Below are 25,532 nucleotides of genomic sequence, written 5' to 3' on the forward strand. Positions count from 1 at the left end.
CTTCCCCTGTTTTGGGAAATTGTTCAATTTAGGAGACATTTTCAGAAAAAAAAGATTAAAAAAAAGTGTAAAATTAGCTTGACAGATTTTGACAACTAGTTCAACATTTCTGTATGTAATGACTCAAGCAATGAAAGGAGGACTATCAGTTTTATATGGAATGACTATTCAGCATTCACAAGTATAGTTAATTTTGACTGACATGACATAAGCAAATGATAATGTTATAAAACAGCAGAGAGTTGTATGAAAGCAATTAATGCATGTCCAAAAGCATTTGCAATTTGTTGGAAGGAATGAGAAACTGCTACTATGATGTGCACAAATGACTAAATGTTGTGGAGGTTGAACTAACTGTTGTGTAAATGTAAATAGTGATGTGAGAAATGCACCAAAGCGACTGTAACATTTTGGTAGTGTGTTGGGTCGGCATTTGATGTCAAATGAAGAACCACAGTTGAGAACCACTGTTTGAATTTACAGTAAAAAACTAAGATATGTATTAGTAACATCAACCTCAGTCAAGCTTATCAAAATTCAGTATATATATTAATTGAAAAATCTAAATCTAAATCAAAATCCATTTGGTGCATAATTCAAACTTTCTTTCAAAACAACAATGCTAAACAGTAAAACCTGACATACCACTATGCATTTTCCACCTGCAAAAATAAGTCACAAAAAACGATATAATAATCTGTTAATGTCCACTAGGGTGCAGCGCTACCCTCATCAACATAAGCATTTTCTGTATGCAGATTTCTATGGCAGAGAAAGTTAAAACACATATTATTGAGCTGTTCGGAGAAAGTGACCAGCATCTGCAACAAACAACTTAAAAAACCCTTTAGTTATAATCATAAGGGCATAATCACTCACAGTTATTAGGTTTTTAAGAAACGGCCCCTGTTCTCATGGGTAAATAGTCATGAACAGATGCTTTGGCAGCATGCAGTACACACATTACAGGAACAAACACAGACCACGTGTAGCTCACATTGATCAGACACATTTTTCATAACATCAAGAAATGTTAAATAGTTAATTATCATTCTGCAGATGAAAGGGTTAGGGGTTAGATGAATGGTTAATTTTCTAGATTAATAGTCTAATTTCTTATCATCTGGGCAGTTAAGTTTGAGCTTGTTTGGAAATCGAAACTTTGCAAAGTCAAAAACAAACTCATCACTCTCTGTTGTACTCTGATGAACTTGTATTTAACCAATAATTGCTCAGTTCTCGGTTGTGATTAAACATTTCACATCATTCTTTGGTTTTAACATTTCATGTTCTGTAGTGAATGTTTTTTCAGACTGCTTTGGTGGATTTCGAAATAGAAGTGTCTAAACACAGAGGCTTTAATGTTTATCTCGTTCATTTTCAATTATATATATATATATATATATAACAATAAGTCAGAATTGTGAGATAAAAAATCGCTATTATCTTTTAAATTGTTTTATTCCGTGGCGGAAACTAGCTTCCATTAAAAAGGCCTGTTTCTCCATTGACAGCAATTCAAAAATAACTTTTGTATTCAGATTTTTTATTTATTTATAATTAATAAAAACATATTCAATAACATTATTTGATTCTTTTCATTGTGTAGCTTGCGACCGGGATGGTATTTGGATGTTATTTCAGGTTCTAAAATGGAAAACATGTGCCAGAAAACTGTTATAACACATTCCATAATAGCTGAGGTTTCTCTCATTTTCTCTTTCGACATCCATCATCGTGTGTTGAAAGTTAAAGTTTCCTTCACCGTTTCCTGTGCATGTTGACAAATCTTCAGATGTAATTAAACATGCTGCTAAGTCATCAGTCCGGTAAATGCTTCTGAAAACTGCACAATGCAAGCGTTTTTGCTTATGATCTTGGCAGCCTCACAGGCATTACCAAATAGCAAAATGTCTTGCCACTTCCATATCTCGGAATCACTATCAGAACGATTTTTATTTTCCATCTAATGAATGCTAAATTGACAGCCAATCAGAGATTGACAGCCAATCAGAGATTAGAGATTTAGTGATCGAGGATTTAAATCATAACGCGAGTGTGAATGGGCCTTATCACAACACTTCAACATAGTATGTGTACACACAAGTGTGCACTCTTATTATTTGGGTCAATATGAAATGGATACATTGGACAATTTCATATTTATGTCTCCCTGTTTAAATGTTTTAGCATATTGCAACAAAATAAAGAGTAATGGCTACCAGTGTTGGGTAAGTTACTCTAAAAAAAAGTAATTACTAGTTACTAATTACATCTTCAAAAGTGTAATTAGTTTACTGTACTAATTTCTCTCTTTAAAAAGTGTTGGATTACCAATATCGAATTACTTTCTGAATCCCATGAACTGAACTGAGTGTGTAAAGGGAGAAAGGTTACTTTAAAAACATACATTAATTACACCGAAAACTGTTGGTCAGGTGTGTGAAGGATACAATATTTTATCTGTATTTTGCCACCGCAGAGATTATTGCCTCATACACAATGTGTATGTAGTATTTTGACAAGCTTTTTGGCTATCATCAGCATGAAAATGCATACAAAATAAACATTCCCCATTACAACTTATTGAATAACCACACATCATTTCCACAATGAATCTTTAATTGACGCCTCTAATTTGGAGTTTTTGGAGTTTCCCAATCCTAATTATAAAATTGCGGTAACATTCGTGCATGCTTCATCTCATAAATGTTATTTAGCGTAACTTGAAAGTGGAATCAGACTATATGTAATGCTGTGGTCGGGATGCTTTTGTCAGTTGCTACTAAACAAACGCAAGACTCTAGCATGACACTATCATAAATGAGACTGGCAAAAGCATTAACACCAGTCTGCAAGATTACATTAATGACTTCAAAACCAGGCCAAGCCAGTCCAAACAAAACAGACAGTCTATCTTTTGCTCAAATTGAGCACCGTCAGGGGTCCAGGCGCTCGGTCAAGCACGGGATTCATGAGGAAGCGATCATCCAGGTGTAAAAAACAGGTCTGAATCGTGGTGAGATACTGAGATGGGGGTGAGGCGTACACAGACATTCTCAGGTCTGATTTATCGTCTGGCTACACTCAGTTCGAGCTAGTCTAATTGGTAATCTGGTTTTATATGCCCCATTTAATTGATGAAGTGAAGTCAGTGAGTTTGACTTTTTTTTCTTTTTGGCCTTTTATATATGATAATGGAGAGACGGTACGGGAACTTTTAAAGAAGACCGGATTGATGCAAAGTGATGCACGCACTAACCTCTCAGGACATATCTAACGTTTTCAAAAAGAAACATGCATGAAAATAAAAATGTGTAGGTCTCTAAAAGGGTTTGGAAATATAATAATGGAAACCATTTCTCATGTTAGAACTTTGTTTAGCTTGTTTATTAAATATTTTAGTTAATTAAAAGTCTTTTATATTTCTTTTGTTATTATTATTAATGTTTGTGATCATACAGAACAGTTTTTTCCAGTTGGTTTGCTATTTTGACTGTCCTGGTCTTAATAGAATGTGGCTTAGTCATGTGACTTACAGTAGTCATGTGACAGCGAACACAGGCGTACAGACAAACTGCACTTTCCCCAAGTGACACACACAAAAAATACATCTTTGTATTGTTTATTTTATTTTAAAACAGATAAACAGAAAGCTTGATACATCATATGAGATGATACATACTTCAATATTAAGTAACGTAACTGGTGGAACGTGAACTAAAATATTTCTAATGACAACCTACAGACTCCGCGACCACTATAAAGACATTATTCGTGATAAATAGTGCCTTTTCAATGCAGGTTGAATGCAATTCACCAAGACAAATCATAAGTGCACTAGAGAGTTTCGAAGAGATTTAATTGGATCGGTGTCGCATCTGGGTCTCTTTTAAAACTAGCGACAACCCCCTCATAGTTTATGGACTATACATTTTATGATAAAAAGAAAGAAAAACAATTGATTTTTACCACGGGTAAAAGATCCATCTCAAATACGCCAAGATAGAATATAAACTATTAGCAAACTAAAAGAGATTTGTGAGTCAAAACACAGTTATAGCTCAAAGTATATTACACTGCACATGTCGAAGATTTGCATAATTATTTAAATGCATTATAATGTACCCTGAATCAATGCTCTCCAGATGAGTGATATAGTTTTTCGGCAAGTACAACAAAGTCCAACTGTAACAAAAACTGACTCATTTGTCAAACACTATGCGTTAATGCTGTTGTGGCTCACTCCTTATCAAATTTCTGACATGTATTCGTATGCTACAGTACAAAGTCATGTTGTTTGGAAATGCATAGCTTGGCTTAATGAACCTCTGCATCGTCTGTATTACAGGGAAACATATCAGCTGGATTTCTGCTTTTGACTAGAAGAACATCTTTACAGTTTTTAATGTAGTTCTTCGCTTTTTTTTACCGAAAGAGAGTGTCTTGTCTGTTGCCAAAATCTAACAGCTTGTGACCCACGAAGTCGCCCTCTCACAAACTACAAGTACTGCTCGCCTTTCTCTGCTGGAGAACTTTTAACATTTGCTCTGCAATTTAAAAGAAAAACAAAACATGTTTGAGTTACAAAGGAAACGGAAATCGGGTCATCCACCGTATTGCAATGAAACAGTCCATGCTTTTAGGGTGTAGTCACTTACATATTGCAATAATACATATTTACAAAGGTAGTTTATGGGGTCACAAACAAAGAGGGGAACGAACACAACAGATATGGGGAGACAATTTTTCGAACACGTTTATTGATCATATGTTGGAAAAAAGGCACATGGATTTTAAGTATGTAGGGTGTAGAAGGGACATTTGTCCAGTCATACAGACAAGTGTCCAAATTTGGATTCTAGGTGGGAGTGAGGGACACAGAGATAGAGAGTGGAGCTCGGACAGTCCTCGAATAAAGGCAGGGAGGGTTGGTCAGTCAGGGAAACTAGTCTCACTCAACAACTCATCCCTGAATTAGAGAAGAGAAGAAGACAGTCAGAGAAGAACAGCATTAGAGGAGACAGAGACAATTCACAAAAGCCTCTCGGAAAATTGGATGTTAGTACGTTATGTGGCACCACATAAACGTTTGCGGTTTGTTAACATGGAAAAGTTAGGAAAAATGGATGATGAAAAGTGCACAGACGGCTTGTTTGATATGCCAACAATTTGAGATCTCAGAAGGAATATTGGAAAGGAAAGAGTCTTGAATTACATGTCATTTGCATGCATGAGAGATGACAATGAGCAATAAAGCATTTGTTAATTAAGGGGTGTTAACTTTTTACCAGGTCCAAAAACTAGCACCTCATTGATTTTAGAGACAGGAGAAATTAAATTAAACTTCATTTTTGCTTCAATTGGCCCCATTACAGAGAATTTGAATCTAAAATGATGTGGGAACAAATTCACTAAGCCAGAGTCCTGCGCGTGGACGGGTGAGACGCTAATATTTGATGTGATGGATGGAATAATATTTACGTTGTCATTTGTGTTGCTGGAGCAGGCCATCAATCAATAGGCATCCAATAGACTGCGGATCCAATAACCAAGACTATTTCTACTCAATTCTGGACATGCTGATAGGAGCTGCTTTCAAACGATCCCATATTTGTGTTCACGCTCTGAAGACCATCAAAGGTTTCTATTTACATTGCATTGAGCATTATAGCCAATAGCGCTGAACTGACGTTTTTGACAGCTTCAGTGATTATATAGGGATTGCTCTTTGCTAGGTTTCTGCATGTAAAATATCTGCAAAGTTACAAGCTCATAGTCTCCCACAGAAGGGATTCATTAAGTCGAACAGAGAACAATGCTCCAAACACGTTGATCAAAGTCAAAATATTACTTCTGCAAACATATGCTTAATGTCAGCCCAAAGGGTCAGCTGGCCAGTCAGAGCACTCTGGGCTTTTCGGAAAGAGGGGATTTTTAGATACCGGAACTCAATCAGACCTCGTTTTCGGACCAGCATAAATAGGTGCCAGTGCATTTGCTATTTAAACATAGTGGCGCAGGACGTAAAAATGATAACTGCGTCGGGCTGAAACTAGCAAAATAAAAGTTGTCACGCTTGGCGCTGCATTGAGCCGGATGTATGATATAGGACCCTATATCTTGTTTTTACAGCATCAAATAACTAACTAAAACCTAACTTATTGGAAAAATAAACACTTGGAACAAATGTCAGTGAGATAAGAACTACCTAAAAATCGATGTATTTTTTTCAACAAAAAATTTTTTTGAGGATGGTATCTGTCCATTTACTTTGGCTCAGGTCCTATTTAATTACATTGAGAGGGCGAGGATTATGACATATACTGCAGCCAGCCACCAGGGGGCGATCGAAATGTTTTGGCTTCGCTTTTCAGGACATTGTGCATCATACTTGTGTCTACACTATTCTAGTACACCCAGTAAACAAAACAATGACCTTTAAAAAAAGGAACACATGGCCTCTTTAATCGATGCGTACATTTTCTAACGATCTTTCTTTTTTTTAATATTTTTTATCAGTGACATAACTCATCCTTAGTGAATTCCCCCATAGTATTTTAAACTCTACTGGTGAGGTGTTTAAAAATGTCAAAAACACCACATGCTTTGGTCTAAAACCAGCGTTGGACTTTCCCTTGAAAGTGCTGCTGTGTCTAAATAGCATGTTTACAGCTTGTGCTGGAAGTTTTTGACTCAAGTCAGACAAATCCCAGTTCCCACACTGAAGCGCTGGAACTCAATGGTTTTACATAATGTCCTCTATGGTTCTAGTGGAATTCCCTGTACTTCAGCGGACAGTGGAAGTGTCATAACTCCTGGTCTCCTCAATGTGGTGTAGTGTGACCATGGCTGACAGGAACACACATACAGTAGCTGGCAAACAGAGCTCCCACCAGCCAATCAGAACAGCATGACACGTTTCTAATCTATAGGCTATGTTCGGAATGAAATACTACTTGCTATATACTGTATAATGGTTATTTTACATTTATAATTTAATTTTGTACAAAATAAAAGTCTTAACATTTGGTATCTGATTGAATAAGTGATGAAAGAGATGTTTAAAATCCTCCCAAGCTCATTGCATTGTGGGATACTGTATTCTGTGCAGTGTGCTCTCTTTATATGTTTTGGAAAATGTAGTAGTATGTAAATGTTTTCCATGCATGCGGTTCACACTACATTACATACTGCAGAAATCAGAAGAGTAGTATGCTAGTCCGAACATAGCCGCTGTATCCCACATTGAATCTTTCTATTTATTTCTTCTTTGACTTTATTTGCTTTTTAGTTTGCTATCCGTTAGACTTTGTGGTTATACAGTATGTCCATTCACTTTAAATGAAAACACTTTTGAGTGTACATGGAAGTTTTCCCTGAAACCTATGTAAAATTAATTATAAAAAAAGATGTCCAGTGTAAATGCTCTTTTACGGTATAACTTCTTAGGAATTTCAGCCTCAAATTGGGTTATAAAAAAAGTCTCTTTTTGGCAAAAAATGTCTTGATCAAAAAGCTTAAGGCATATGCCGTTCATATCAATAAAGTACAGAATTTCCATTCTTCATTAAAATGAATAGTAAAATACATGCTTGTACAGTATCTCTGAAAAAAGTACACAAACCTCCTCGACCGTAGGCCTAGACAATGTAAGTGTTTGTCCATGTAATTGTTTAGTTTGTGTGTTTTGGACCTGGATGAACGGTCAGTGCGAGTGAGAAGGTGTACTCTCATGGTGGGAAGAGCTCTGTCTCTTGTACCCGCTGCTCTTTACATTTACAGTTTCTCCTTTTCTGCTGTGCTTTTATTTTTTGTATTTACACGTACTCCCTGGCTGTAGAGGGTTGAGATTGCCGGTAGAGCTGTCCTCTTCTCTCCTCATTTACGCAGGAGCAGCAGAGGAACGAGCCGCCCAACATCATCAAGATGGCAGCCGCCCATCCTATAAAGAGGGCGGGGCCAAGCTCATACCTGAAAGACAGAGGCCACGCCTATATTTAAAAACAGGTATATATAATAATACTATATAAACAGGTATAAAACCTATATATATATATATATATATAACCAGGTGATTCTCATGTTAAGGTAACATTTCACCCAAAATTCACTGAAAATAAAGAAAAAATTTATCGTAATCCTTATTCACCAAAATGTACAGTAAAAATAAACACTAAGTTTTATATATTACAAATGTATAGATAGATTAATGTTAGCCTAAGTAGAGCGTGTGTGTGTGTGTGTGTTATTAATACAATTAAATATTAGATTTCATCATAATTTTAACTCTTTTCCTGCAAGCATTTTTCAAAAGTTGTTTAAAAAAAGTTGAAAGTTTGTTAAACTTTCATGTCCCCAAAATATTTTGTTGTGTGTATATCTGAACATACAATTATATCAAAAGAAAGAAAATATGGGTTAGTTGAATTAAAAAAAAAACAGCAAGATTTTGAAAAAACTTTTTCAGACTTTTCAGCGTTCATAATCAATGCTTTTATCGCTTGTTTCTGTTCCTTTTTTGCCTGTGTTTTGATCAAGAGATTCAGTACTCTTTCAGAAGATGCGTAATAGCGTTCACCTATCGTATCAAATTTAAAACATGGAAAGCCGAAAATGTTCGTCAATGGTGGGCACTGAGTTAAAATCTATGAATGGTCCTACTTGGCGTTAATTGGCGTATTCGGATCGAAGAAATGTTTGGACACCTGTGCTGCATACCAGGACACAGCCACCAGTGTGGACAGACCTAGACATAATAGAAATCACAATATTAGCACTGATATTGAGTACATCTCTGTTTGTTTGTTTGCTTGCTTGTTTGTGACTAGAATAGCCACTTTCTGTTTACTCCTGCATGTCAGACGGGTCAGAAGTGATACAGCGGCCGAGGACCAGAACAGACCTCAAGAATGTGGAGGCTAATGGAGGAATGTCAATTTATTTACCAAAACCAATTTACACTGAATGATTTACGGCACTGAGGTATGTTGACCTAGATAACACAATTTACTCATTCTTAGCACAGTTACACTCGTGTAGAGAGTAGTACTGACTTTGTAATTTTCTCTCAAGGGAAGGCCTAAAGTTCCTTAGTAAGCTTAATGACCATTATTATAGGAAATGTTTGTTTTTTATTAGGAAACTCACAGTTTTACAATTTCTCACTCAACCTACTACATGAACAATGTAAGGTGTTCAGTCTGGGAGTCTCACCTGAGAGCAGGAACAGACCCCCACCAGAGATGGCGATCTTGCTCTTGGTGGATGGGTTGTTGTCGCCCACCTTCGTGCACTTCATCCCGACCACACTCACAATGATAGCCATGAATCCCATCAGCACTGAGATCACCATCAGAGCTCGACACGTCTGAATGTGGACTGCAAAAACACACATAATAGTAGAGTTTAAGTGGGAACTCAAAATTTTAGGAAGGAAGGAACAAAAATTCCAAGGCACTCACGTGGTTAAGTGTAAAAAAAACTTGAATAAACTTGGTCATTAAAAGTGTTGATCAACACCGTGCATCCTGAAGAAGGCTTTCTCAAGCAGAAACATGTTGATCAACACTTTTAATGTTTCAATGACTTTGCCCAGTTTTTTTAAAGGCTTTTTACGCCTTACCATGTGAGTGCCTTGGAATATTATATATAATTATTATTTATATTAAATAAAATGATTTTCTTGTGTCTTATTTTCAAGTACAAATATCCAAACATCTTAAATAAAGATACATGAACTTGAGATGCTAAATGACCTAAGATTTTTAAGTCTGGTTTTTCAAAGAAAATCATCAAAATAAAGTTGAAAAGTTGGAAAAGAAATTGGCAATGGGGTCAGAAAAATAAACTTGTTTTCCCTTTAAATTAAGTTAAAAAATTTCTCACACCATTTATATTTATATATCATTTACATCACATATGTCATTTACATGTTTAAAACAATAATTTTACAGATTAATTAATTTATGCTTTACATTTTGACAATTTTTTTCCATTGGCATGCTATAACCATTTTAGCACCTCTTCCCATCTATTTTGAGCACTTTTTGGTGGTGATTTCTAGCTGCTCTACTACATCCAAATTCCACAGATAACCCACACGGTGTTCGGTTCATGCATAAATCTGTAGGAGTGACACTTTTACATGCTTCACACAGAGGGGATTACTGTGACTTTTCCACAAAGGCGGATTGTTTTCAATGCTTTTGTGTGACAGCTACATGCTAACATGTCAGTTCAGCTCGGATAATGACTTCAACTTCAATCCCACAGTAGATCCAGACCACCAACTCAACTATCCATGCATTGTTATGCCCACCTCAAAAGAAGAGTTCAGCTTAGCCACATGTAATGGGAATCACCATTGTAGAACGATTTGCTTTCAAAGTGTTTCATCAAACATGAATCGAAGCCATATAATAAGTATAACAGCATCTCAAAGAAGTTGAGATCTGAGGAGATATTATCACACAACTTTTGATGTATGATTTATGTGCAAAGAGGCCGCTTTTGAAGCAGGGTTTTATTGCTTTATGAGAGAGGTCTTATTTTCTCGTCTTTCATCCTTGTTTTGCTTGATTTCTTGATTTGTAAGGAGAGCGTTTCGTCCGAGTAACACTGTGATCTCAAGGTCATGTTTGAATGAGGGCAGTTAGACTCCGGGTGGAGGGGTCCTCCCACAATCCCTCGTCCAGTGCCAAGGTTGGCAGCGCCTGGCACGGACGAAAGGAAGGCGAGCACTAGCACAGTGGTGGAGAACATGCTTCAAGAGAAGCTGCATGTGAGGCTCGGCCATTGTCTATTGTTTGCGCTTGTGGGCTGCTTGACACGTCATTGAAAACATCTCTCAATGCGCTCCTCATACCAATCACTTATTTATGACGTCATAATCATTTTTGACGCCCTCGATAATCCTCTGAGGATTTTTTTTTTAAATGTTATTTTTACCATTCATATTTAGAGCAAAGAACTAAAAAGAGAGAACGTCTAGTTCGATATATATTTCACATAAATGTAGTTTCCATTTCTTATATTCGTGGTTATCTACTTACATTATAGTTCATTCTTTCCGGGTGACTGCTTTCTTTTTAAAATCAACCTCAACTAATAGGTTTAAATTAACCAACAGTGAAAGTTGAGAGTCTGTTAATGTTTTTCTTTACATATTTCTCTTAAACATGTCTATTTTTTATTTATTTGTTATAAAATGTTAAAATAGACGGATGAATGGATGGATGGATGGATGGATGGACGGACGGATGGACTGATAGATAGATAGATAGATAGATAGATGGATAGATAGATAGATAGATAGATAGATAGATAGATAGATAGATAGATAGATAGATAGATAGATAGATAGATAGATAGATAGATATTATATCATGTTATTTTTTTAATTATTTATGCATTTGATGTAAATAGTAATGCTTTCTTTTAAAAGTTCAGATTTAAACCCCAGCTTAGTATTATTATTATTTTTAACTTTTTTGGTCATGGTATATACTTACATTTTTAGATTGACACAGCAAAACACTATCATCTTTGTCTGCATTGCATGCAGTATTCGTTTTTAAAATGTTTACCATCCAGGTTTTTGTACTAACTTTGCATTAACGTGGCTCAAGTGTGCTTCATATAGATGTTTCTTTATCCTAAATACTATGTTTAGTTGACAGCACATAATAACAGTTATTCAAGAAAAGACACTAGAACGGCTGCAGAAAAGGGCAAACAATGCAAGTTTGTGGGAGGCTGTCTGTACATACAGAAGCCAGAACATTGCAGTCACTATCTGACCAGATGACCTAAGGCTGGGATGAGGGGGGGACAGTGGAATCAGATGGTCCCGTCACCCTTTGTGGGCCGAGGGTTACCGATTCCACCATGAGCTGTACAGTACTGAGTGCAGCCTTTGTGAACGAGTGGCGGATGTGTGTGATAGAGATGTTATGAAAGCCAAATGATATTCCACAAAACCTAACAGTAGTTAAGTAGAAGGTGGCAGCCGGGGTTGTGAAAGTACTTTAGACAAATGTTCTCTGCGTAAATCCATCAGATAAGTTGATGCTAGATGACGCGAAGTGGCCATAACACACATGTATTAATGTCAGTGTTTTAGACAACATTGAGTCTAAGTTTGCTATTGGCGACTTAACAAAGATACAGCAGTTATACTATGATTAATGGCACTCTTGAAAGTAATAAGAAAAATGTAATGGTTTTCTGTAGCATTTTTGGTTCAACAGAGAACAATGTCCTTATAAAGAATCTTTTTGGGCTTAGTTCTTGAAGTTACTGTATTTGGAGATTTAAAAATGGTAGATGGTACAATTGGTTTATGGGTTCTTCAAAGCATCCATAGATGCTTTCAGAAGTTCTTTGTGGAACTTAAAGTTCTCCAATGACATCATGCTGTAAGAACTTTTTTGGTTCCATTTGGAACCTTTGTATTTAAACTTGATCGGTCAATCAGATACTTAGATCTGTAGACAATTGAAACTGAGATACGTTTCTATAAGACCTTATATCTTAAAAAATGTAGTCATAGATGTCAGCAAATGTTTGTTTGCATACAATCTCTTCTAAACGGCAATAAAGACGACCTGTGTGTTGTGTGGGGATGTGCATTCTGAACATATCTTTGGTGTTTGCCTAAACACTGGCCTTTTCTTCTCAACACAACTCCCATTCATCACTTCAAGACAATACGCTGTTATTAAAGCAATGAAGCAGAATAGAAGATGGCACGCTGTTTTCTCTGAACCATGCCACATTTATATTACATTTTCTGCTATTGTTATCATGAAAGCGTCGTATAACTCTCCAGAACCGCAATGTTTTGTCACTGACTGCAGTGTTGTAATATTTGACCACAAATCACAAACAGATGTGGATGTGATGCGGTTTGTCATGAAAAGAATAATTTAATTATCCTAAAAGCACAATCATCAGCCACCATTCAGAATTGATTGTTGGGGACATGTTCTTCCCGGGACCGTCCCAGAAATCGACGAGAAGTGACTGATTCTGATTAGACGTAACAAGTCACCATAAAATTGACAATGACAGTGGCGCTAAATGTTGATTAATCGCGAATTAGTTGCATTCCACGGCATCTCGACAGTCTGCTAGAGTCAGCGCCTCAGTGAGGTTAGTGTCACATACGACTTTCATTATAATATGTCAAAACGCACATATTTTAATTTGATCGATTAAACGAGTTGATTAAATCCATGTGCACATAGCAGCTCAGAGTTGATTGCGCTTTTTTTGCCACCAGCCTCCTCTATCCAAAAAATCTTGATTTAATTATTATTTCATATGAAGCTTTTTTAATTTGAGTCATATATCAGACTTGAACATACTTGACTGCACTCTTGAAAATAAAGATTCTTTATTGGTATTTACAGCTCTATGAAGAACATTTGTCTTCTATTGAACATTTCCATTCCACAAAGGGTTCTTTATAGTGGATAAAGTTTCTTTAGATTTTTAAAGTGTTCTTCACACTAAGAAAAAAAAAAAGAATCCTTTAAGATCTGTTCACAGAAAGGTTCTTTGGGGAACCCAAAATGGAACCCTTTTTGGAACCTTTACTTTTAAGAGTGTGTATCACTATATCCAAATTAAACTAATGTTGTTCCAAACCTACAGTATTTGGCTTTCTTTCTTCTGTGGAACACAAACAAAGATATTGGAGAATGTTTTTGTTCATACATTGACTTAATATCTTCTATTTTCCACTATCTTCAGTTGTACAGGTTTTCAATGACATGAGAATGATGTTAGAACTCAGATTTTTGGTCGAACTATCCCTTTAACCAAGTGTCTGTGTTAACCTATTGAACTGTTTAGTACTTACCATCCAGCGAGAGCAAGGAGTCAAAGATCTTGCACTGCACCTGGCCCGTGCTCTGAGATGCACAGGACATCCACAGGCCTTCGTACAAGCCCACAGCCATGATGATGGCGTCCCCTGCGTACGAGGACTGCTTCCATTGGGGCAGGACCGTAGTGGAGATGATCCCAATCCATCCACCCAGAGCCAGAAAATAGCCCAGGAGCTGAAACCCAGAGTTGGCCATAATTGTCCTTTTTAAACTATTGCTTTAGTGTAGAATTTGAGTTCAATGAAGTTCTCCAGTTAGGAAGCCACCTGCAATTCCCTTATGAACGTGCAAAGAAATCCAACTGGCTCAGGATGAATCGAACAAGTCAAGCAGTTAAAGTCTGTCTGAGTCTCGCCAACTCTTTGGTCACTCGCATATCCTTTTGTAGCTCTCGTTTGCTTTAGTATCTCTCATTTGGTGGCAGCCTGTGACATCCCTTGATTCTGGCTAAAACTGGTCCCTCAAGTCTCCTTTCTGAAGGTACCCAACTTCTGGAGGCTGTAGAAAGAGCGTTCAGGGTGCCCACGGATGCCGTCAGGATGTGGTTGAACGCTGCTTTACTGTCTGCATAGCTGTTCTTGTCATACACCAGTGCGTCTGGATGGTGCTCAGGGAGCAGAGCAGTGGGAATGGGGGGGGGTGGTAAAAGAAGGGGAATACTTCACAGACCAAAAAAAAAAAAGTGAATGCAATGGGAGGTGGAGTGCCAGGCCGATGATTACTCTCTGATTGGTGCTTTAGCGAAGAGAAACGCCTCCTAAAACTAGTGCAGGAGGGACTAATTAAGCCCAGATGTCACTTGTGGAGTCAACCCTTAAAAAAGTGGGACGTGCGATATGCTACAAAGCCCTAATTGCATAAAATTCTCAAAGTGAGCAAGTGTCTTCAAATCCTTATGTCTTGCAGAGTCAATGAAACGTGAAACTCAGGTTCAAGTTATGTGTCAGTAATGTGGCATCTGTTGGCTGAAGTTGTTTTCCCCATTTGAACGTGTTCCTGCACTGACCCTTTTGAAGCACACAGAGGCGCATAAATCAGCGTTTAAACTGTGCTCGTCTGAAAGGAAGTGTCACCCGCACACAAAAACTCTTGCTTCTGCTGGAGATTTAGGGGTTGGCCTGTGACAGCTCGGAGGATCTCCATGGGAACCCGCTCGGTTTAATCACCGAGCGAGGGAAACACACAGCGGGTCTTGCTGCATGGAATGAAGGCGCCGATCGGGTCTGGTCACAGAGCAGATCAACAGATTGTGAAGAACTTTCCCTGACAAAAGTAGAAACTTTTATTTTAAAAATTTAAATATAAAATGTCATTTTTTAAGAAAATGTAAGTGGCTTTCCTTTGCAGGATTCGTTACTATGACGCTAGGGTGTTATGGCCTGTTGCCATGGCATTGCTAAGGTGTTCTGCACTGTAAAAAAAGCTATTTTATTTTATTTTCACAGATACCAAGAATTACTATAAATCTATATATATATAAAAAACATTAGACCAACAGTATTGTGCCAAATGTTGTTCCAACTACACTGAAAAAATGGTGTAGAATTTGTTAAACAGTTTTTACTCAATAAATAGTAGATAGTAAATTTCAAAAATAATTACTCAAATAAGAAATAAAGAAACAACATTAAACATACAAATTGGAAGTAGAAAGACTAAAATAGTGTTGCCTTGTAAAAAAGTACTCCACTAATCTTTTTAATGTTTTATTGATCATAATTTTTTCCAGTATACTCAAACCCGTTCAGTTTCTTATTGAACAATGTTGCAGGGTGTTGTTGATTTGTGTATTTTTTCTATAAATCTTTTTTTACATTTGTTGATTTACACGGGTTGAATGTGCAGCCATGCAAAACCACAAGATTTCGGTGTTTCTCTTTCAAAGGAAAAAATAGCTGAGTTCAAATATTGAGTGTCACTTGAAACTATGGGTAGTCAGAGCAATTTTTTTTTCATTTCCTAACTATTGGTAAGACAGTGTTACCTAGGACAATCATTAAGACACTTAGGTCACTGTTCAAAACCTGTATGAATTTCTTTCTTTTGTTAAACATGATAAAATATATTTTAAAGAACCAAACTTGAACTTGACAATTCAACATAATTGTTTTTCAATTATGCGTTTGTTTACTTAACTTAAAAAAAGTGCAAAAACCTGTTGACTTTTAATTATTAAGTCAATTGATCACTTTTTTACAGTGTGCAGGTTTGAAACAACTTGAGGGTGAGTAAATTATGACAGAATTTTTCATTTTTGGGTGGACTATCCTTTTAATTCAGGTTGCATTGATTTATACATTTCTCAACATATTTTTTTACAGATTGCTGACTGGCCCAAGTCAAGAGTCCACTGCCAAGAATCAATATAAAAGCACACCTCTCTTCAACAAGTCACATGAATTTGAGGTATCCTGCATGTACGTAGCATAAATGTTGTAGAAAGGGTTACGCACCTAAGTTTGGGGGTTAGTGGTTTTGTCCAAATTCCACTAAGAATGAGTAATAGCAATAGTGATGCTTGCCTTATTATCAAACACCACTAATAGTAAAGCATATACAGCAAAGAGAAAGAACACAATTCGCTGTCCTACATATTTGGCAGTCATAGAGCTACAGCAGCTACACCAACAAAAACCTCACAAATTCCTCCAGACCACAAACTGCAATCAACTTTTGGACTGATTTAAATAATATAATTAATCTGGCGTCTAAAAACTTGTAGATATAGCCATTGCACAACGCTGTGAACAAGGACTTATGAAAAACAAGTCATTATTTCATTGACCTCAGAGAGGTGGGGCAGTTCTGTGTTTTCCTAAACGTCTCATTAGGTTTTTCTTTGAAGCATCCTCTCGAAACAGGATTAGCCCCCGCGGTCCATCCCCACATGGAGTCAGGGGTCGAATACGCACTCGGGGGCCCCTGGGATTGCTGTTATTACAAGGAGAGGGGTTAATTATCTAGATAGCAATGAACCTTCTTTTTTTTTTTTTCCCAGAGACCACAAGACTGCCTGATCCATTCCTTCTTTCCATTCATCCACAACCCGTCCCATACGCGTCACACACATACACAAGGATGAATTCACTATCCCTGCCCCCATCCCATGCACCGATCACCCCAGAGTTGCTGTTTACATTTGAGTGGGTCTCAGTGAACTATGTAGCTCAGACAAGCCCTTTTACAAACAGCTCATCAGCCCATGTTTCTGCATGGATTAAAATACCATATAACCATGCTTGTATGCGGCTGCACCAAACCCATCACGGGTAACAAGACAGATCCACTGTTCACGGGGGTCAGCGTAGGAGATAAATAGACAGATAGATAGAGTAAATGAACTTGAACTGCATGCTTCATTGATATTGTGTCAATGTGGATAATGTTGTAGTTCTAATTTGCATAGGCCATGGAAACAATCTAGTCTGTAGGCACGATGTGTGTCAAATGTCTATCAGCATTTATTTCAATTTCATTTCAGAGCTTCCTTTGCTCTCTATTGATTGTTTCGTTATTTAAGTCATATGACTGACCTATAGATTCAGTTGACAGTGTATATTATACTGGGGGTGTGATTTAATGAGGGGAAGAACAAATATAATTAAGTTAATTTAGTCTGATAGCATTGTTTCCCCCAACAGAAATGATCCGTTGGTGACTACTGTATCAAAATGAAATAATTTGATGTATTGTTTCTCATTGTCCTCAGCCTGACCTTTACAAAAAGCTCTATTATACTATTATATACTGGCAAAAATAGTTTTTTTTTTTTTTTTTTTTTTTTTGCTGTTGTTGTTGTTTTGTTCAAATGTAAGCCTTGTAAAATGTTTTTGTAAAGGAGGAATATCATTTACTGTATAATTTACCTCAATGTCATTTTTTTTTTTTGATTGAATAGATGTTTGAGGAGCTTCAGGCATTGAGTACGTCAAGGCAGTTTTTGAAGAATATTTCACTGCTTATGATGGGTAAAACAACATGGAGTCCAACACCAGCTTCTTTCAGTCTATGACAGGCAAGTGCTATTCTGTTGCTTCTCTCCAGAGACTTTTACGGTTTCAGATAAAGGCACAATTAACACTGCATGGAACAAATAATACAAATAGTAAAAAGCATAATTTGAGACAGATTGTAAATTGATCAAATTGTAGCTATAATGTCATTCATCATCTACGTGCTAGGCAAAAAGCAGTATAGATACAGATGGAGGTAGAGGAGAAACTGAAGTGTATTGTAGTGAAAGTCCCCCCTCCTTCACAGGTCCAAACTTCAGCGGCTTAGAAGCTTTCTGGGAAACTCTGACCATTGAAAAGACCATCTGGTCAAGTTCACTGCTGGCTAATTAGCAATGAGACATTCAAAGGTTTTTCTGTAGACAGCAGACTTGTAAAAAAATAAAGTTACTTGCAGTTCAGACAAAATAGATGGAACAAATTAGAGAAGAGGTGCAAAAATGACAATCTGAGAATGCTGTTTTTATGTGATTGCTAACAACACTCCAACAATACACATGTAGAATTATGTGTTGTTTAGTGTGTTAGAGGTTGAAATGGCAAACAAGTACAATATTATAGTCAAATGCCAAGCTAATGTATTGCCAATATTAGGAAATTCACACTGCTACTGGTTGCAAAAAAAAAAAAAAAAAAAATTAGTCCAAATTAGCCATCACCTCTCAAAAAGCTAAATCTGGACTTGGTGATTGGTAAGTATTAGTTATTTGTATGAAATGAATAAATAAATGTACCATAGATATGCACATTATAAGCATGCTTTCTGACTATAGGGTCAAATCAGAGTAAATTTGATCTGAATACTCGCTCGCTAGGACTGTAAAAGTGTATTCAGAATGTAATGCAATACAGATGATTTTGTAAATGGTTACAGAGAAAACATTTTCATGGCATCCCACACTAAACTATTAAGGATCACATACTACCAGACTTCATCATTTCGAATACATCAAACTCACACAGAAACATTTGCCTTGTTGCTAAGAGACACATGACAAATGAAAACAATGTGTTTTCAAAAAAAAAAAAAAGAAGCTCTATATATAAAACATTTGATATTGATAAATAACCTGTGCCCATCATACACTGTGATTTTTCAGTGAAATTTGTCAACTCCTACTGCCCAAAATGTGCAGACTGGCTATGGCTTTCGGCAACTATACTGACGACTTCAGACTGTTAATCAGAGAACAAAGTAGTGTAGCGTGTTCCTGCCTTAACAAATATTGAATACAACAGAAGGGTTGTTTTCATTTTGTGCAACAGTCTGTAAATCACATGACCAAGTGTCTTCGCAGGAAACTGCTTAATAAGGTTGATGAACTAAACAAATTAGGGCATTATCAAATTGTAAAGTCTACTCAGGCACTGTTATGTTCATGTGGTTGGAAGGGTGGGAATCTTGCGGTGCTATCTAGCTCGAAAATGTAATTTAATTTTGTACAAAGAGAGACACAGTAAGGCAGAAGTTCTAGATGTGTTTGGTTGACACAATATATTGTGGCATTGAGCTGTCAGCATATTTCTAGTACTAAGAGTATTTCCTTTTCCAAAAGGCAAGCTGTCGAGACAGTTCGTAGTTATCTGAAGTTGTCACTTTGATTAAAGGCAGTAAAACTGGCCAAAATCAAAAGCTCTCTGTGATGTTGGATGTAGATTGGGGGGTAAAATGAGTCAATGGGAACTGCTGTACTGGAAACAATTGTCAATGAAACATTAACAGTGTAATTGAAAAGAGGACAGAGAGTTTTGAGCATGATCAAAGAAGCCATCTCATGTGACAGTGCCTCTCCTCATCATCGTTCTGAAACTCTCCCATATGTGGCTGTATGACCCCGTTCCAGATTTGCTGTTGTCACACACCGAGCGCAAAATCCATCCTTGCATTAGGGAAGGTGGTCAGATCCTGTCCGTTTTTCCACTCCTCTTTTTCCAGGCCCTTACAACACTAAGCTGAGCTTAAAAGTCAGCTGACGTGATCAAAGATACCAAGTCATATTCCAGCTAACGAGACCAGAGTGTTCCCGATGCATGGAGGAGACCTCCCAGAGGACGGGAACCTGCGCCGTGCTCTCCGACATGGGAAAGGACCGACTTTTGTGGCTCGAGCCCCATTACCGTTCACATAATTGCTTTTTCCATTGTTGTCGCCCACTCTTCCTCCTTTTGCCTTTATTGTACGCATACAGCTAAGGGAAGCCTCTTGCATTCATCCCACTAAGATAGAGGGATCTTTTCTTTCACCCCCCTTCTATAATGTACATTTGGAGAGTTCGTGTTGAGCGCGTTTCTGAAGACATCAGAGTGCACTCAACGGCAGCGACGTCTGGAAAGGAATGAGAACAACGGGGGTCCCTTTTATTTGGCTATGCACTTATCTTGGTCCGGATGGGCTCTTTGTTGCCCATGGCCAGTGAATTGCCACTTCCACCTGACCGACAGAAAAACATCAGGCTGGAGTGGTGCCTATAGAAAGTTGTACTCGAGAGTTTCCACCTGGGCTGAAGGGAGGGAGACAGTCCCTGCGAATGAAGAGAGCGAGAGTAGCCAACGTCAACATGCCCTTCAAGGGGGCCAAGCCCTGGGGCAGAGCAGCTGAGTTGGACGAAGAGGTTTGAAAATGGGGGATTAGAAGGGGAATGTGTTGGGCTAATCCACCATTATGCCACGGCCCTCAGGTCTTTAGTGACCTCAAAGAGTAGAAGGGCATTCTGCCGCCCAGAGAAAATCAGAAAACTGTCCGAGCAATGCCTAAAGGTACATCACATTTAGCAACCTGTGAAAAAGGGTCAGTAGTGTAGAGATGTATGAAGCACAAGTCACTTTCAGACCAATCAGCTTTCTGTTGGTCAGTGCAGCAAATTCGTGTGATTAACTTGAACATGAGTGAGACTTGCATGGGGATGTTTATCACCCTCGCATGAAACTTCCAATCATGCAAATTTTTAGGCCCTGTCTCAAATAGCTCACTTGATATGCACTTAAGGTCTTGTGGACTCACAATGGCTGCCACATGCGTGTGTCCATTAGGGTGTCCCATTTGTCATTTTAGGTTTCAGAAGAGTGTTCACGAGCGCCCCCTTTGCGGCCGATATGTGCCCTCGATGCACACTTTTTCATTGAAGCAAGCTCTGTAGTAAACTTCTACCCGACAGGCATTACGGCACAAGAGTTTGTAGCCGGAGGAAGACCAAAGGGTTCAAAGGGCTTAGGGCTTTATTTGGGACAGGGCCTTAGGGTATAAATATAAACCCTTGGAATAAAGGGTTTTCACTCACAACATTTCGGCAAGCAACTGTAAATGTGACTTAATGCAGTGAGTAATTAATTTCTCCTTGTTTTCTGTCTTTAACACAAGACAAGTGATGCTAGACTTTCCTGTTGTATCCATGACAATTCAACATCTTTATTTGACAGATCATCCAACATCATCAACTCTTTTTGACTTTGCATTGACATAGACAATGCAAAGTTTTTACATTACCTAAATTACCTGTAAATTGATTTCCAGCCAGTTTCCAAACAAGGGCACCCGAATGATTCTCATGTCATCCAATTTTAAAAGCAAAAAAAAAGCATTCTGTGTGAACTACATTCATTTAGCTCACTGCATGTCATTCTGTGTGAACACCTGACCTATAAATGCTAAATCTACCATTGCCAGCGCAGCACCCACTGCTTTCACAGGCAGATGGACTTAGTAGATGGACTGCATTGTTAAATGATAGACTGTCATGACACTTTATTATTACATTCTCATTAAATCGCTGGAAAAACAACCATGGTGAGGAAAAAAGTCACACATGATTACTGACATCCATTGCTTAAAAATGACATTACATAATTGATATTGAAAAAGGGGAGCCACTGTTTTCAAAGGCAATCTCAATGACACCATGACTTTTCCCTTCTACATCTTATCGCTTCTTCTCATATACCTGCACCTCATACTGTTTGAAGACATACCCTCCTCCAGCCAGTAAGGATGAGCTTTATGGTTCCCCAAGCACAATCGCACTAACTTGGAGACTGTCCCAGCCTGGCACCGGAGTGATCCAAGTCTTAGGGGAAATAAGACGACAGTTCATTGCAGCAACCACTGAAGTCATCATTCAGGCATCCATCAAAATATACCAACAATGCCACCCTCTGTCTCCATTTAGACAAGATTTGGTTAAGATTTTAAGCAACTTGGTTAAAAAATATGAGAATACATTTATGTGGATTTATGATTTTAGAAAATGTGAGCTGTCAATGGTTTAGGGCCTTTGGAGTTGAGAATTTCAGCTAGTGTTAACTACAGAAGCCCTATAGTCCATGCATTATAATTTTTTTCTGACTTGTTTTGTCAATATCTTTTCTTAATTTTCTTGTTATTACAACTCAAGCCGACTTGACTTGTCGACATAAGATTGTTTATTTAACATTTCCAATTGTTTTTTCTTGGTCTCGTGGTAAATTTAACTGTCAAGCAGGATTTATCTAGTCAACTTTTAGAATAATGTTCATTGGCTCAAATAACTACTTAAAGTGATAATTCACTTTTTCAAATGAAAATTCTGTCATCATTTACTCACCCTCAACACTGTAAAAAATTATATGATCAATGAACTTTTTTTTAAAAATTTGCTTAAACTAATCAAAATAAGTTAAACAATTTTCAACAAGTTGTACAAGATTCAACTAATTTTTAAGTCAGTGTAATATAATTTAAGTTTAAATTACTTAAACATCCAAGTTGATTGTACTTAAAAATTTAAGACAGCAACTTTTTTTTTTTTTTACAGTGAAGTTGTTCCGAATTTCTTCTGCTGAAAACAAAAGAGGATTTTGAAGAATAAGGGTAACCAAACAGTTGATGGGGCCCAATGACCTCCATAGTATTTTTAGCCCATCAACTGTTTGGTTACTGACATTCTTTAAAATATCTTCTTTTGTGGTTACCAGAAGAAAGACATTCATACAGGTTTGGGACAACTTTAGGGTGAGTAAATGATGACAGAATTTTCATTTTTGGGTGAGCTATCCCTTTAAAACTTCCCTGTGTGTTTAGAGTCACTGCATTGCAACTAATTAGCGCTATTAATAGACATATTAAGAAAGTGATGTGATTATAATGAAAAGGATCAAATTCATGTCTAACTTTTGTCCTGTTGCTCTAGCTTCATGGAAACACGGGCCGATTCCATGTCAGATCTTGTTAAGTCTGCTGTTTTTCTTTTCCCGGCTACCTTTTCAAGCCGTAGAGTTGGAATTAATTTCGTCAGGATGTGTCCTGCTGTGTCCGGCTAAATCCTGTCCTGGGAGAGACGTGCTGAGTCTGTCTCCGGGGAAACGACCACTAATGGATACTTTCAACCTCCTCACTTTCAGCTAACGTTTCTTCTGTGAAGAGAAAACAAGGGAAACGTTGCCTATTTAGTCTCAACTGACCCTTTTTTTAAAGGCTACATCATTGACTTCTCAGAATTGGTTGTGTTTCTTTCACTTTTACTCGTTTCTTTACAGAAAGGAGCAATTGTCAACAGATCACCGTATTATGAGACCTGGTTTAGACATTTACTGCAGTGCCCTATACCTCACCTTACTGTAAAAATGTATATTGGCAGAGGATTCATGTGATTTCGATGACTCTGGGTACAATTAACTGGTAATGGTAATGAATTGTGCCTGCTAATATTGTTGTTGTTTATTTGCATGTGATGTTTGCATTTGATTCACTATAAAAATATGATAATCATAACTGCAACATATGTGCTTAACATAATATGAGTGTTGCAGGAGTTATGTGATAGGCAAATAGCACTGACATTTGTGTGTAAGGTGCAATCATTAATAAGCCTGCATATAAGTTTAAATATTTAATTTAAACCCTAATGATGCAGTGATATTTCAGCTCATTTAGTGCTTGGTTAAGATGAATTGAAGGTGGCTATTGAATAGGGATGGGTCATGGTGGTTAACAAGTCAACTAGTTTTTTTTTTCATATATATTTGTTATATTTGAGCTGTGGTGCCTTAATTAGCATACTGATAGTGTTTTAGCTGGGAAATATTTTTTTTCATTCATCCCCTTTAAAGTCCTCACACTTAATTTTGCTGTTGCGTTTCATACAGCTTTGGAGGAAGTATTGCATCAGCATGAAATGATATGAGTCACTCCGTCTATTTTCTAAATGCAAATTGTTGATCTTATTGGAGTGCTATTTTAGCGAGATTGATATAGTTTTTAATTATTTTATATTTTCTGCTCTATTTTACTGTTTTCCATTTGAGTTTCACTCAGATATGCAAGAAAAGACCTGTTGCTACTTCCTTTAAGATTATCATGTTGAAAATAATCACTGTTTTTCGCCACTTGATCCATTTTTTAACGCAACCATTTGTCTTATGTAAAGTCTTCTTGAAAGTTGTCCAGTCGTCCAGCCTAATTATACAAGTTTTCCTAAAGACCAATTACTCGACTGATCGGTCAGGCAACCCAACAACTAATCAATGCTAAAAATATGTTGTTCTGCACATCCCTTTTAGTCAATAAGACACATGTTGTTTAGTGAATTCACCCCTCTTGTGTCCCATAATGCTCAGGGGCGATTGCCATCATAAACGTCTCATACTTACATACTCCATGTGAGACAAAAGAGCTTGTATATGAACACAACAGAACAAGTTTCATACCGCTTAGTATACACACCACAGATTACTTCTGAGTGAAAAGGCGTAAATCCATGTAGTACTGTATTGTATGCCGGTCACAGTGTTAAGGCTTTGCTTTTCTATTCTGTCCGAACAATAGCTAGCCACATACGCCACAATCCCTGAAGCAGACAATGTGGTCTGTGTCTGCCAGAGTTTGTATGACACGGCGGGCAGCCCAACACAAAGACGGCATACAGCGAAGACACACGCCCGAGAAAAGGACTGTAAATGCTCTCGTTCCGCCGTCAAACATGTCAGAATGCAAACGAACTTCATGTGACCGTTCCTTCATGGAAGTCTCTACATAAGTCATGCATTTTAGTGCAAAGTTTCATGCGTCACAGTTTGAACTGACCAACAACAATGCTAATTGACCCCAGCCCTTATGCACACAAAGTCAATGTCGTCATGTAAAGGTCAGATGGACAAGTGTGTAAATGACAAAAGAAAAGAGGCAAGACTACAGAAAGTGCTTCCAAAGCCATTACCATGGACCTCTGAATTATTTTGCATTTGTTTTACATCTCATCAGCTCAAACAAAAGACAATGGATATGTGGTAACAGTAAAGGTCTGCACCAAGCATCCGAACACCCAGCAATCACAATACTGTAAACTCCTAAGGTATGTTATATTATATTAGCAGATACTATCTTTTACATGTTTGAAAATCCAACCATACACTATGCAGTTTAAGGTGATAGTTGTGCTTACATGGCAGCTGCTTGTCTATAGCTGGTCCAAACTGATTTACTTGGTCAGTGGCAACAACAAACCAACTATCAGGCCCTATTTTAATGATCTAAGCGCATGGTCTAAAGCTCACGGTGCAAGCGCACTTGGCTTATCCGAATCCACTTTTGCTAGGTTAACGACGGGAAAAATGGTCGGCGCGCCCAGAAAGGTTGTCCCTATTCTCTTAATGA

At 37.5% G+C, this 25,532-nt stretch overlaps 1 protein-coding gene and 1 long non-coding RNA gene across 3 annotated transcripts; both read right to left on the bottom strand.

Moving 5' to 3' along the window:
- Positions 1-3,360: 3,360 nt before the first annotated feature.
- Positions 3,361-15,132, bottom strand: cldn19 (claudin 19). Of its 2 annotated transcripts, none has more exons than XM_079598038.1 (5): positions 13,868-15,132; positions 9,217-9,381; positions 8,665-8,749; positions 7,831-7,974; positions 3,361-4,550 (listed from the first exon to the last, which is right to left on the bottom strand). In XM_079598038.1, the coding sequence occupies exons 1-5, from the start codon at positions 14,088-14,090 to the stop codon at positions 4,502-4,504; spliced, it is 666 nt and encodes a 221-aa protein (XP_079454164.1). In that variant the 5' UTR covers positions 14,091-15,132; the 3' UTR covers positions 3,361-4,501. The 2 variants fall into 2 exon arrangements, with proteins under 2 accessions (XP_079454164.1, XP_079454165.1); XM_079598039.1 differs by having other exon boundaries at positions 3,361-4,972; positions 13,868-14,578.
- Positions 15,133-21,238: 6,106 nt separating this feature from the next.
- Positions 21,239-24,735, bottom strand: LOC306990903. Its single transcript, XR_013795971.1, has 3 exons — positions 24,587-24,735; positions 23,140-23,293; positions 21,239-21,969 (listed from the first exon to the last, which is right to left on the bottom strand). It is a non-coding gene; the product is annotated as an uncharacterized lncRNA (long non-coding RNA).
- Positions 24,736-25,532: the final 797 nt, after the last annotated feature.

The sequence above is a fragment of the Phoxinus phoxinus genome, assembly GCF_949152265.1.
Source record: "Phoxinus phoxinus genome assembly, chromosome: 22".
Taxonomy (NCBI): domain Eukaryota; kingdom Metazoa; phylum Chordata; class Actinopteri; order Cypriniformes; family Leuciscidae; genus Phoxinus; species Phoxinus phoxinus.